The 14,297-nt window shown below is 41.3% G+C and overlaps 1 protein-coding gene across 12 annotated transcripts in view; it reads left to right on the forward strand.

The window, feature by feature from the left end:
- Nucleotides 1-13,956, forward strand: part of Sp140 (SP140 nuclear body protein) — an 86,019-nt gene extending 72,063 nt beyond the window's left edge. For all 12 annotated transcript variants that reach the window (XM_074071947.1, XM_074071954.1, XM_074071948.1 and 9 more), the window contains 5 exons: nucleotides 10,755-10,870; nucleotides 11,659-11,764; nucleotides 12,069-12,146; nucleotides 12,349-12,492; nucleotides 13,240-13,956. In XM_074071947.1, coding sequence (XP_073928048.1) covers nucleotides 10,755-10,870; nucleotides 11,659-11,764; nucleotides 12,069-12,146; nucleotides 12,349-12,492; nucleotides 13,240-13,338 — 543 coding nt within the window. In that variant the 3' untranslated portion in view covers nucleotides 13,339-13,956. The remainder of the gene's footprint in view (nucleotides 1-10,754; nucleotides 10,871-11,658; nucleotides 11,765-12,068; nucleotides 12,147-12,348; nucleotides 12,493-13,239) is intronic.
- The last annotated feature ends 341 nt before the right edge of the window (nucleotides 13,957-14,297 follow it).

Here is a 14,297-nt window from a genome sequence, read left to right on the forward strand (position 1 = left end):
AGGGTCAGAGTTTAGGAGAATTAGCCCTTCAGTTGTATCATTTGTAATTTCGTAGCCTGCAGACAAGAGGAAACAAACTTGGTTAAAACACTAATATAAGGCTTATAAAAAGCATCTGTATTTCTCCTACAGCTATAGAAACAGTGGGGAGAGAAAGGCAAGGGTGCTGGCTTCCGTCCGGTTGGAAGGTAGACAGGCATGAGTGTGCGTATGAGCTATTTTTTGTTAACATCTCAGGTTTAATTGCTTTTGGATGGGTAAGGCCTGAGTGACTCCACTTGGAATTTGACAATTTCCTCTCTTGTCTAAACAGTTTTTTAAATTGTGTCAGAAATAAGACCCCCGAAGACCACCAGGGTCACAGTTGAAGACACAGAAACAGAGAATTGTCTTGGCAAGGCAAAATTTACCTCTGCACAAGGGTGTCCCGGCACATGGGCACTGCAAGCACATGAAGTAGACCATAGGTCTGCATTTTTATCCCTGACATGGTGGGGACCTCCCCCTTTACTCGCATTGATCAAGTTTGGGTGCACAATCTGCTCTCGATTGTCTAACTTACACTTGGAATCTGGAGGTGGGGTAGGCAGTAATTTCAGTGTGAAAACAGAGCTCAGTGAACAAGAACTCAGAACTGCAAGCAGCTAAGATGGTGACACGCTTTGATAGAAAAGAATGTTTTCCTCTCAGATCCATCCCCTTCTTATTTTCCATTCTTTTCTTCAAACTCACTTAATATTATCTGACTCTATTTCAGCTGTACTCAACAATAATTGTTATGATATGTGAGTTTGTTTAGTTAGGGCAGTTTCTATGAGTCTAAGAATTAGTCCCCATATACAATGTATAGCACACCACCCAATAGAGTCATCACCCCAAATACAACAAGGAGGGATGTTAAGATTGAGGTCGCCACCCGCTTCCATTTCCCAAACCATTGCTCTAGCCAGTTAGTAAGGGGGTCATTTATCCCTGAGTTCTTAGCCAGTTCACTGGACAGGGCTGTCAGGGCTTGGAGAGCCATGGTTATGGTCCCATCTGGAGCTGTATTGTTGAGGATGAATGTACAGCATTCATCCCCAATCAGGACACATAAATACCCCTCTGCCTGCTGCCTTCTTCTGCCAGAATCAGGTCTAGAGTCATTTGGTTTTTCCATACCATCTTACTGGTGGGGCCTAGTTGTTCAGTAGTTGCCCTCCCTAAATCCCTAGTATAGATGACAAATCTCTGCTGGTTATAATAAATATAGTTAATCCAGTCCACATATAGTGGACCACCAGAATAGTGCTGATTTGAATCCTGTTGCTATCTGGTTCCTTGCTTTGAATTCATTAGGGACTCCTCGTAGGACCCCAATGGCATCCATGTAGACATGGGAGTCAACGAGGCATCAGTTTCTCCATAACCAGTTTTAATAGCAACAATCTGTTTTTACATCTTTAACCTCCACTACAGTTACCTTGGCTTGGTTACTATTAGGTTTGAGGGGTGGAGTCAGAGATAGGGGCCTATCATCAGGAGATGATGTAATTGTAGTATTTTAAATTAATCTCAAAAGGAATGTACTTACCTATGAGGTCTCTTCTGAAGAAACTGGCTCCCAATCCATACTGCCTCAAGTTAGAAGGCTCTATGGTCCTGGTATGTGACTCGTCTATGGCCAGCAAAAGGAGGCTGCATTGGTAGAGTTGGCGATTGGGAAGAGAGAGCTTTGCTAATTTGGACCTTACTTTGCCATTGTTTCCACTTTTCCTTCCCATAGATTGATGAGGTCCAACCCTTACACTGTGTAATCCACCCCACATCTGACCAGCTCCCCACATGGCCCGTCTAAGTTTTTTTTTTTTTATTATTGTTTTATTATTCATATGTGCATACAAAGCTTGGGTCATTTCTCCCCCCAATCTAAGTTTTTACCAAAATCATCACGATAGTCCTCTCTGGGGCCAGGTATGAGAACATATATATAGTCTTAGCCTGGAGTTGACATTGTCGCTGGGGATCACCACAGGGGAGTATAAGGCATGCATCAAACTTAGCAGTCAAAGGAGAAGTTTGGGTGACATCAATGGTAAATACAGTTTCCTAAGTGAAAAAGGAAAAATAGCTGCACTACAGTCTTTTTAAAGTTACTTTGGTATTGCCAGGCTCTGGAGGCATAGTCCATTGTTTCTCCTTATAGCTCATTTTATTCGGGTGTAGTGGGTCCAGCCCTTCTTAGTGGTATGTACTGCAATCTTGGTAGTGAGTAACACCTGCGGAGGTCCCTCCCAGGATGGCTCAAGTTTCTCTCCACTCCAAGTTCAGATCAGGATGTAATCTGGTGGAATCTGGGCTAGCAGTCCCTGTTGCCTAAGGGATGATAGAACTGAAGAGAGACTGAGCTCATAATTTCAGAGAAACTGATCCATAGCAAAGGTTATATTTCAAAAAGTTACAGTACTAGCCTCACGATCAAATATATTGAAACTTTTACCTTTATCATAAGCAAATGATGTTTCTTGAACTATGGCTCTTTTAAATACTTTTTCTCACAGCTGGGATAAACTTAATAGGCCTTTGGAGGAAGAGGAACGCCTGCACAGTCTTGAATGCCTTTTACCCTGAAATTAGTTACCTTTGCTTCCCCACAGGAAGCAATACACTGCATTATTTTTTTTTCTTATTGGGGCTGTTAATTTGCATTTTTGCCTTTAGAGTAAGATTTAGCAAAGCTTGTAGACCCCTTACAAGCTTAAGGAGACAGTGTCAGTGCCCCCAGATAGAATTAGGTTTCTTTTTTTTTTTAATTGACCAAGTGTTGGTCACTTTAAACTTTTACGACTTTAACTCCATAAACCTTTGTACAGCATTTAAATGAAATTTAGACACACAGCCCATGCATTTTTAGCATGATAAATGTACTAAAATCACTGAAAAGACACTTAGTTAGGACTCAGTTTCCTAAAGAGTCAAAACCCTGATGAGTTTCACAAGCAATATTTTGACTTTAGGAAATCCTGTAGATAACTCTTAAATTACAGTCAACTTAATTACACACTAGTTAATTAATTAAACTTTTGTAAACTCCATCTATTATACACTTTTAAGATTTATTCAAGACCTTTACACGACATTCTGAACCTTCTGATGGTTTGTCCTTATCCCTCTTTATTTGGAACAATCTTTAGGACAAACCTTTCTTTAAAAAATTCTTTCTCATTGAAAAGCACTCTTTCTCCCTTTAACTTTTTTTCCAAACACATACTCAATACCTTTTGATATTCTTTCTACTTGTTGACTTTGTAACTTGTATTTTAAAATAACTTTCTTTTCTTTTTTTATTGTTTTATTATTCATATGTGCATACAAGGCTTGGGTCATTTCTCCCCCCTGCCCCCACCCCCTCCCTTACCACCCACTCCGCCCCCTCCTTCTCCCCCCCACCCCCTCAATACCCAGCAGAAACTATTTTGCTCTTATTTCTAATTTTGTTGTAGAGAGAGTATAAGCAATAATAGGAAGGAACAAGGGGTTTTGCTGGTTGAGATAAGGATAGCTATACAGGGCATTGACTCACATTGATTTCCTGTGCGTGGGTGTTACCTTCTAGGTTAATTCTTTTTGCTCTCACCTTTTCTCTAGTTCCTGGTCCCCTTTTCCTATTGGCCTCAGTTGCTTTTAAGGTATCTGCTTTAGTTTCTCTGCATTAAGGGCAACAAATGCTAGCTAATTTTTTAGGTGTCTTACCTATCCTCTTATCTCCCTTGTGTGCTCTCGCTTTTATCATGTGCTCAAAGTCCAATCCCCTTGTTGTGTTTGCCCTTGATCTAATGTCCACATATGAGGGAGAACATACGATTTTTGGTCTTTTGGGCCAGGCTAAAATTTCAAATTTAAATAAAATTGTCTTTTCAATTAGCCTTATTTTTACTATATAGAGCCATGAAGAAAGGCAATTTTAAACTGTTTGTCTATACAAGTATCTTAAAGGCACATCCAATTATGAGAGTTGAGTGTAAGACAGGAAGAAACAGATCAAGGTTATTCCCCATAAAATAATGCCTGTATTTTAATTAGCCCTGGTTGAAATAAAACTGTGAAAACCTGGTTTTTCTAAAGAGTAGTAGCAGAAGAGGTGAGGAGAGAAGAGAACAGAATCAGCAATTTCTTTAATATTAACTCTATAATAAGAATCATTTTAAAGTTGTTTAAACACATACATCTGCAAAAAAAAGTTTTAAATTAGCTATGCCATAAATGTCAATTTAAACACAAATAGATGACCTGGAATTCCAGAACAATCATAAATGCAAGACTAATAGACATGCACACAAAGACACATAAAAACAACTAGAGTGTACTCACAGAGAAACCTTTTAGACCATGTGTAAATTAGAATTTTCCTTAGGTAGCAACAGATAAGCTCAGGGCCTTTAATTTTTATGCAAATCACAATAGATCTCTTTAAACCTCCTGTTTTAATATGTACCATCCCTTCCCTGCTAAAGACCAAAACAGAATCTGAATTTCGCTGTTAGACAAACTACAGAAACTCAAAATCAGTTTAAAAGTAACACAAAGAGCTCAAAATACCAAAGTTGCCATTGGTGTCTTTTAAGGCCCAATTCTGAGGTGTCTTAATGTTCGGTTTGGCCATATATTATTATTTTTTAATCCTTCCTTTTAAAATTTTTACCCATTTAGTAGTACCCTTAGTATAGTAAGCAACACTAATGAAACCCTAAGGGAGAATCATCAGGACTGCGTTTTCTCCTATGCCATCTCAATTTGTGCCTGGAGAAGAATGACAGAAGGAAGAAAAGATAGAAATGGAGCCATGCATATCTGCATCTGTTCCCTTTATTCGGAACAATTAATCTATACTTTTAAGGATGAACAGCTCCTTACACCTTAATGAGCATGATTAATTACACCTGCAATGATTTTTATGGCAGCATCCCTTTTTAATCACTACACCTCCCCAGTCCTATTGCTCAGTCCCTGGACTTTCCCATCCTCTAGGGGTCCCCTACTGGGCACATTGAGACACACGACTAGGATCAGAGTGGGGTATTAACTTAAAATGGCCTCTTTTAAGACTTCAGATTTACCCCTAGAGGGAGTTTTAAAATAACCTGTAATAATAGTTTACTTTGTGCTGAAGCAACTTTGTTATTAGTCAAACTTTTATAGGAAATTTAGGGAGCTTAGGTTTGGGTGGAAAGCTGGCATTCTATATCCTCTGGAAAAACGATACAGGATGCACTTGTCCAGCCTCTTAATTTACACCAAAAATTAGTTGTTGGTGTTTTTTTGTTTTTGTTTTTTTTTAAATCAGAATCTGCATGTCAGGCAAGGAAAAGGGATTACACCTCCAATGAAAGTGGTGCTGTCTGGCTATCTCAGTTCACACGGAAAAGGTAGAATGAATTAGCCTAACAAGAATTAATTTCAGGGAAGGAGTCCCTTATAATCATAAAAAAAAAACAACAACAAAAAACCTCAAATGCCTTATTGAGTCTATAACAGAACCCAAGAAGGGGGCTGTCTTGTTGCCTTTTAGCTAATGTAACAACCTGGAATACTAATGTCCCAATTTTAAACACAGGAAATTGAAATTCCCTCTCTGGTCCCTCCACATGAGGCCAAGGGCATGGGTCCATAATCCCAACCATGTGATGTCTTGGCTGTGAGAATGAATGGGCCAGCCCATGGTTGCCACCTGCAGTGACCTGGGCATGATCCGTTCCCTCTCTTGGTCTTGACATGTCTGTGACGGGGACAAGTATCCCATCTTGAAAGCAAGACTTAAAAGAGTTAGCCATTGGTAGAAAGATTAGACAGATTTAGAGACTTAGAATTAGTGGGAAACAATCCAGGAGAGGAGTGGCTCCAAACCTCAGCCATGTGCCATTTAGATTAGTTTCACCTTCCTTAGAGCTCTTTTCGCTTGCGATGTTTCCCCATCCCAAACTACCTAGTTGGTGAGAATGCCTCAACCTCCCTAACTTTCTGGAGGTGTCTCACTCACTACCCCACACACTTCACCCCTCTCTGACCGATTCCCTTGTGGGACAATATCCAGTTGGTGGTGCTACTTGACAATAAGCAGGTCAGTATAAGCCCCTGACTAGGTCCCTGTGGACTGCCATTAAGCTGTATGTAGTGGCCTGGATATCTACAGAACTGCGGATTGTGACTCCACACTCACTCTGTGTCTCAGACATGTTTCATTCTCTCTCACACAACCTCTGCGATCCTCCCCAACCACCAAGGAGCACTTTGCCAGTCAATGGCGTTTCTTACCTTCCTCATCTGTGCACAGAATTTCTTGGTCGCTGCGGTGCCTGCTAAAGCTTTTTCTCCCTGTGTTGCCAATGAGCCCCTCACCTGGATGGAATTATCCAGGATGAGCACCCAAATTGTTAGAAATAAGACCCCCGAAGACCACCAGAGTCACAATTGAAGACACAGAAACAGAGAATTGTCTTGTCTTGGCGAGGCAAAACTTACTTCTGCAGAAGGGTTCACAGGCACATAGCCACAGCAAGCACATGGAGTAGACCATAGGTCTGCATTTTTATCCCTGACATGGTGGGGTTCCACCCCCCTTACTCGGATTGATCAAGTTTGGGTGCACAATCTGCTTGCAATTGGCTAATGTGACACTTGGAATTTGCGGGTGGGGTAGATAGTAATTTTGGCACAAAAACAGCTCAGTGAACAAGAACCTAGAATTGTGAGCAGCTAAGATGGAGACACACTTTGATAGAAAAGGCTGTTTTCTGCACAACTGTCGGTTTTTGAATGACCCCTCGTCTCTGGGATAAACCCTGTTGCAGTAGGTCTTTCCTCCTGGCTGGGATAAGAGATCCCAGTTGGTCTGATTTGGTTCCACACTGGAGGGGAGGGAGAGGCAGGTCAGGTGAGAATCAGTGTCATTAAGACCCTTTTGGTCAAATTTAAGCAACAAAGAGGATAGAAGGAGTGGTTCCTAGGCTAGGCTTACCTGAAGTCTATTAAGTTTAATTTTGTCTATTTTGTAGGTCTTAAAAATGCTCTTAGTTTATTAGATAAAGTTATACTTTTGAAGAAAAGACAAAGGTACAAAGTTTTACAGGGAAAATATAAAAATAACTGATGAAAAAATATATTTTTAGGAATACATACTTGAAAAATAAGTACTTACAAGAGATATTTTCCATGAGTTTGATCATAAATGTCTTAGAGAAAGATTCAAACTGCAGATGACAAAAGCACTTACAATAGTCATTCTTAGAATTTTTAAATGTTTGGCAATTGACAATAACTTAGTTATTTTCATTGCATATAGCATTTTAGGATAAAAATCATGATTGACAGCATTATATCAGCACTATTAAGCTCTCCTTGTTACCATTAAGAATACATGCACACAAACCTGTAAAAGACTACCATCAATAACAGTTTTCATCTGGAGGATACCAGTTTGTACAGCACTTTTAAAATGTTACATTTTAGAAGACTTAAATACTTGGAGACCACAAACACATTTAACATACAAGGGAGCCAGCAACAGTTAACATCACAGTTTTGCATATATCATACACATATATTAACTTAGTTTTTACTCTCAGAGTAAGACCTTAAATCATTTGACAGATAAGATAACAGGTGTACAATACTGACAAAAATCAAGTCCCTAGGTTTCCCACAAGTTAGGGGGCAGTACCAGTGACTCCAAATAGCCCCACTTTTTAAATGTACAAATCTATCTCATATATACAATAATGTTTACTCAACCAAGACAAATAGATGCAGTCCAGGTTTCAAACAGCAGGGCTGGCCAAATGCCCAGGCTTGTTACTAGAAACCAGTCCTCTGGCCTCAATGCTAATTCACAAATAATGAGAAGCAGGGTTTTGAGGAAAAGGAAATAAGATTTATTATTCATCAGATGAAGAAGAGGATAGCACTTCTTAAAGCACTGTCTTCCCCCTTCTGAGAGAAAATATCCACCTTTTATTTTTTATTTTTTATTTTTTTTTCTTTTATTATTCATATGTGCATACAAGGCTTGGTTCATTTCTCCCCCCTGCCCCCGCCCCCTCCCTTACCACCCACTCCGCCCCCTCCCTCTCCCCCCCCCAATACCCAGCAGAAACTATTTTGCCCTTATCTCTAATTTTGTTGTAGAGAGAGTATAAGCAATAATAGGAAGGAACAAGGGGTTTTGCTGGTTGAGATAAGGATAGCTATACAGGGCATTGACTCACATTGATTTCCTGTGCGTGGGTGTTACCTTCTAGGTTAATTCTTTTTGATCTAACCTTTTCTCTAGTACCTGTTCCCCTTTTCCTATTGGCTTCAGTTGCTTTAAGGTATCTGCTTTAGTTTCTCTGCGTTAAGGGCAACAAATGCTAGCTAGTTTTTTAGGTGTCTTACCTATCCTCACCCCCTCCTTGTGTGCTCTTGCTTTTATCATGTGCTCAAAGTCCAATCCCCTTGTTGTGTTTGCCCTTGATCTAATGTCCACATATGAGGGAGAACATACGATTTTTGGTCTTTTGGGCCAGGCTAACCTCACTCAGAATGATGTTCTCCAATTCCATCCATTTACCAGCGAATGATAACATTTCGTTCTTCTTCATGGCTGCATAAAATTCCATTGTGTATAGATACCACATTTTCTTAATCCATTCGTCAGTGCTGGGGCATCTTGGCTGTTTCCATAACTTGGCTATTGTGAATAGTGCCGCAATAAACATGGATGTGCAGGTGCCTCTGGAGTAACAGTCTTTTGGGTATATCCCCAAGAGTGGAAATATCCACCTTTTAAAGGGGAGTTCAGGAGCTCAGTTGGAGTACATGACCAAACACACGTCCCAGAATAGGTGCTGGCCTTGGCTCTCAAGGAGCCCTGGTGCCACTTCTCCAAAGCTGTAGGTCTTGGCTGACAGGTTTACTTCTTTGATAGTCAGAGAGAGATAAGGGGTAGAAGACTGCCTGGTTTAATTGAAGAATAAAGGGTGTTAATCTTGGGCTCTTAAGCAAGTAGACAAAAGGAAGGGAAATGGCAGTTTGATTAATAAGCAGAGTACACTGGCCAGCATGCAAGTTTGCTACGCCAGAAGTTTTTCCCAGTTACATTTTCCCCACTGTCAATTTATTCCTTCCATTTCTATGGAAAAGAGGTGTCATAATCATTTAACTATTTCCTGCCACTAGTTAATTTGTGGGTCCAAGTAAGGAATCAGTGTGCCTCAACAAAAGCAGCTTTTAACCACCAGTTACAGTCCACAGGTATGTGGTTCCTAGAACACTGCTGTTGACAAAAAACCACACCTGCTCAAGGTTCATGGAGAGTTCAGCATGCACTGTCCATGCGTGGTTCGTTTTCCCACACCGCCACCCAACTTCCACCAAAGACAGCTGCCTTCCAACAGCTCTAAACCTCACTTCATCACTGCGGTTAAGCACAGTCACTTTCACCTTGCTTTTGGGGCACAATTTGTTTTCTGAAAGGCATAGTTTCACAAAATGAAGGGCAGGGAAGACTCAGCAAATCACACAATGATTTAAACACAACTGACGCTAACACAGGACTGATAGAGAGCTTCATGTCACCTGAGCTGTGTGATACATCCATGGGAATTTTAAATTTTTGTTATTGAAATTTCTTTTGAATTTATTTACTTGACCATGCTTGGTCAAAACCAGGTGTGATAAACCCATGAATATGTCAGGCTTACTCTATTTATACCACTTTTCTCTCTCACAGCAGAGGGCTCAGTTAGTTCTTCATCTTAAATGCACGTGTATTGTATATCATGCAGTGAATATGTATTCATTGATCTCTATATTTTCTCTATAAATTCTGTTGGTTTTTAATGAATAGGGGATACTCTATAATACTGGGATGCAAATACTGTCAAATTTACTCCAAATGAAAATTAAATTTGGCTGAAGACCCCATGGATTCAGACTGGTGAAAAATCTATGATCTTTTGATTGTGGGGAGGGGCACTTATCCATTCTTTTTATACAACAAAACTACAACTCTTTTATGGCCCCAGAAAATAAGGCAAGGGTCTCGCCATGACCATTCTTTGGGCTTAGAGATGGAACCTCCTCCCCTCAGATGCCAATTTTGCTGAGTCACAGCAGACTCTGAGTTCTGTACTTCCTGGTATCCGCCTGGTCATCTGTACCCATGGTCCCTCCATACCAAAGGCATTGCTACAGGCCCAGGGCCTCTAGGCACAGGACCCATAGTCCAAGAACTCCTCCCCAAGATCTTATTTCAAATCATAGGGAGCTTATGGCCAAGACTATGGAATAGTCCATCAAATTAAATTCTCAGTAAAGCACCCCTGATGGGTGTTTTATAACAATTCATCAATTGTTGTAAATACAACAATTTCATCATTGTTGTTCAGGCAAATGGATTTAACACTTTATTTCAGGAACTTGTTTTATCTGCAAGATAAAATTATTCAGACTCCCATAAAATCATCATCTTGTTTCATTACTAGTCTCTCTGAGTCAGAATCTCTGGTTTTATAAGGAAAACTTTTCTGGTCTGATACATGGCCCCTTTCTCAGGAACTTTACTGCAGACCAGCATATCTTATTCTGAAATATGCACTCCATGCTGTTCCTTGATATCCTAGGAAGAAACACATGTGTCCATGCAGGTTCATGCAAAGATCATGTGTTCTGGATTGCCATAGTGGTGGTCTTGTGGGTCTCACTGATCCCAGTGATGTAGATGTTGTTTTATTTTCTAGCTGAGGAACTCAAACACATGTGAGGTGTGTCGGAATGGAGGAACTCTGTTCTGCTGTGATACTTGCTCCAGAGCCTTCCACAAGAACTGTCACATCCAGACGGTGGAAGTTGAGATGTGAGTGAGATACAGTACCCATCTCTCTTCTCCTACGGACAGTTCCCTCTGCCATGCACACTGAGATCCAGCTGTATGATTCAGACAGCTGTTTAAAGATGCTGTGAACCGGTGATTCATGTTCTTTGTGACTTCCTTAGAGTTAGTTTTCTAGAACCATTACCTAGAAGAATGGTCTGAGATGAGGTCTCATAATCCCGTGGTTTACTATGGAGTGTAATCAGAGGAGAGTGACAAAGAAGCAACATAACATGGTAGGAAAAGCATCCCTTCTGGGATGTGAAGGCCAGTGACCAGAGTCCTTTGCCTAACTGCTATGACTGTCTTTTTCTCAAAGTTTTGAAGCAGTTACCTCAATCCATGGACTTGGGGATGGGAATCACCAGTTTTTTTGTTCTGTGCTTATTCAGGAAAGAAGGAAACATTACAGGTTCCCACATTTAACCAGGTCTCATTGGGCTGATGGAGGCTCAATGTCTGCAGGGGTTGAAACCCAGCTCCTTCCACCAGGGTAGGGTCCTTGTGTTCCCAGTAATTCTGGGAAAAAGAGAGCCTACTACTCACCATGAGACTTCTTTCCAAGGATTGACCCCCACTGCTGCCATTGGTGATCAGGGAGGTAACAGCCCGAGATCTCATGTGAAGGTCTTGGGCACTCTGGGAATTTGTTCCCCTTATGCACAGCTGAGCCTATTGTCCAGTCCTGAAGAGAGGACAACAGTAGCCATAGGGATGGTGGCTGTTTCCAGGTGCCTTGCCCTCTGATTACCATATGTCTGACTTCTCAGGACCCCGTGGAGCTGCATCTTCTGCAGGATAGAGTCCTTAGGAAACCAACAGAGCCATTCAGAATCTGAGATCCTGGAGAGGTTGATGCAGCCTGAGGAACAGCTGGTGAGCCACTGAACACCCCAAGTATTCTACTTTCCTCACTTGTTCTGAGAAGCACAAACAGGCCTGGGGTCAGGGGAATGATACCTAGGTAGAGCCTATTGTTTGAAGCCACACTTCCACCATGCTGATATCAAACTAAAACTTGGGTTCAGAAAAAACAGTTCAGCTATTGCCCATCTGTTTCCAACAGCCACATAATTTGGGGAAACTTCTGGAAAATGGGCATGAGCTGTGCCTTCTGCCTGGGCATGCATATGGGCTCCTTTTTTCACTGCTTTTCATTGACAGCCTCCCTCTCTTGCAGAAATGTGAGTTCCTCCTCTTGAAGGTCTATTGCTGTTCTGAGAGCTCCTTTTTTTCCAAGATTCCATATTATTATTATGTAAGTACCAGCAGTGAACCATGATCACAGAATGCCATGTTGCATGACTCTGAAATGGGCTCTGTGAAGCTTGTGATATTTAATCCCCTGGGAGTCAAAGTACAAGCTCTGTGGTCTTCACCTTGTTGTTTCTATTGGGTTTTGCGGGAATCCAAAGAAGATAAATACTGAGCAGTTTTGCCATTGGTTTTTTTGTCATCAGTTTGAGGAGACTTCTAAAGATCTGAAGGAACCCATGTGGTTGGACAAAATCAAGAAAAAGCTGACTACGCAGAGTTACCACCAAGTGAAAGGGTTTGTGAAGGACATGCGTCTTATCTTTCACAACCACAAGGCCTCATACAAAGTAAGCGGCTTTCTACTTGCATTTCCTTTTCCTTCCCTTGGGTTGCTTTTCCGGTACCTGGAAAGTTCAGTTTCTTGCATCTTCCTGTAACAAGGTTGCACAAGCAGGTGTTCTAGAAGCGAGTGGCTTTTTGTTTCCAGTTTAAGATTTATGTAACAGTGACTCATAAGGAGACTCAGCAAACAGAAGGGTCCCAACACCTCCAAAGTTCATTCCTCTCCCCTCCTCCTGGCACACAGAACATGCAAGCCTTCCTGCTCCCCCACATACAAAGAAGAGAATTTAGTCTTAAAGCCATTTTTGTGTTTCTTATCTTCCCTCAACCACACTTCTCAGAAATCCCAAACTCCCGGGTTCCTTTACAAGTGAATGGACCAAGTAGTTCACAGGGATTATCAGAGAAGGATAGAAGAGAAAAGAAGGAAGAGGACATTAATGTCATCTCATATACTTCTTCTATTTTAATTGTTACAAAGAACAGAGATTACTTTTCTGACTCTCACTGAAATAAACAACCAAAGCCAAATAAGTAATAATCCCTAGTGTGGTAATGATTTCATATTCCTTCTAGTTAATAAGCAATAAGCATGCTTGTAGGATATAGATGTTTCTCTTAGCTGCATGACTTTTTGGTTTAATCTGGTTAGTGTAATTTAGGACAATAGTCCTGCTCATTCTCAATTGCAAGGTGTCTAATGACATTGATAACAAGCATCTTCATTTTTGTCTTCATTTTTTTTTTTTCAGTACCAAGAGTTTGGCCAAATGGGACTTAGACTGGAGGCTGAATTTGAAATAAATTTCAAAGAAGTGTTTGCTATTCAGGAGACAAATGAAAATCATTGAAGGTCAGGTGCCAGTGGCTCACGCTTGTAATCCTAGCTACTCAGGAGGCAGAGAGCAGGAGGATTTTGGTTCGAAGCCAGCCCAGGCAAATAGTTTGTGAGAAAAAAAAATCACCAAAAGTAGGGAGTGTAGGCCCTGAGTTCAAGTCCACAAAAAAAAAAAAGAAAAGAAAATCATTGACGGAGCAATGGAGCAGGTGTTATCAGTGTCCTTGCACATTCTTCTGAGCAGATCTTCCCACCTTCAACCTCAGTGAATGCTGTCTGCCAACTCAATCATTCCCAGAAGATTGGTATGGACCACATGGTGCCAGCTTCAGCTAGAGGTTCTACCTCCTGGCCTGGGGGCTAGGGACTTGGCTTAAGAGGTAGAGCCTCTGTATAACAAGTGTGAAGCTCTGAGTTCAAACCCCAGAACCACAACAACAACAACGAAAACTACTTCCTGGCCTGAGGGCTGATTCCCTTGCCTCAAATTGGAGCAATAGCATGGTAGGATGCCGTTCGCATGGGGCCAGGCTGGAGCTAACCTCCAGCTGGCTCAGCTTCTACCATTACCTGTTTCTTCCTTTGTCTCCCTTCTCCTGAGAGCAGTGCATAATAAACAATGGACTCATGAGACTTCCTCCCAGACTCTGCTTCTAGGGGACCCCACCCTAAGATAATGATCCTAAGGGGACAAAGGATGGGATTCTGGCATTGGGTCACTGTGCAGCCAATTGGTGATAAATGGAATAGCAATAGTCCTTGGGGAGCTCTTAGAGTGCAGTTGCCCAAACTTTCACCTGTAAGAAAGCCAAGACAAGCTATAGGGGAACAAATACATGAGCTAGTGGAATTGTCTGGCATTTAAAGAGGGAGGAAAAGTAAGCGTAAGAACTGTGGGGTTTGGTGGCCATTGCTAACTGCTACTAATGTACTGATAAAAGTAAGTGACAGAAATTAGTGCAAACATTCTGG

Source organism: Castor canadensis, chromosome 4 (assembly GCF_047511655.1).
Source record: "Castor canadensis chromosome 4, mCasCan1.hap1v2, whole genome shotgun sequence".
Taxonomy (NCBI): Eukaryota; Metazoa; Chordata; class Mammalia; order Rodentia; family Castoridae; genus Castor; species Castor canadensis.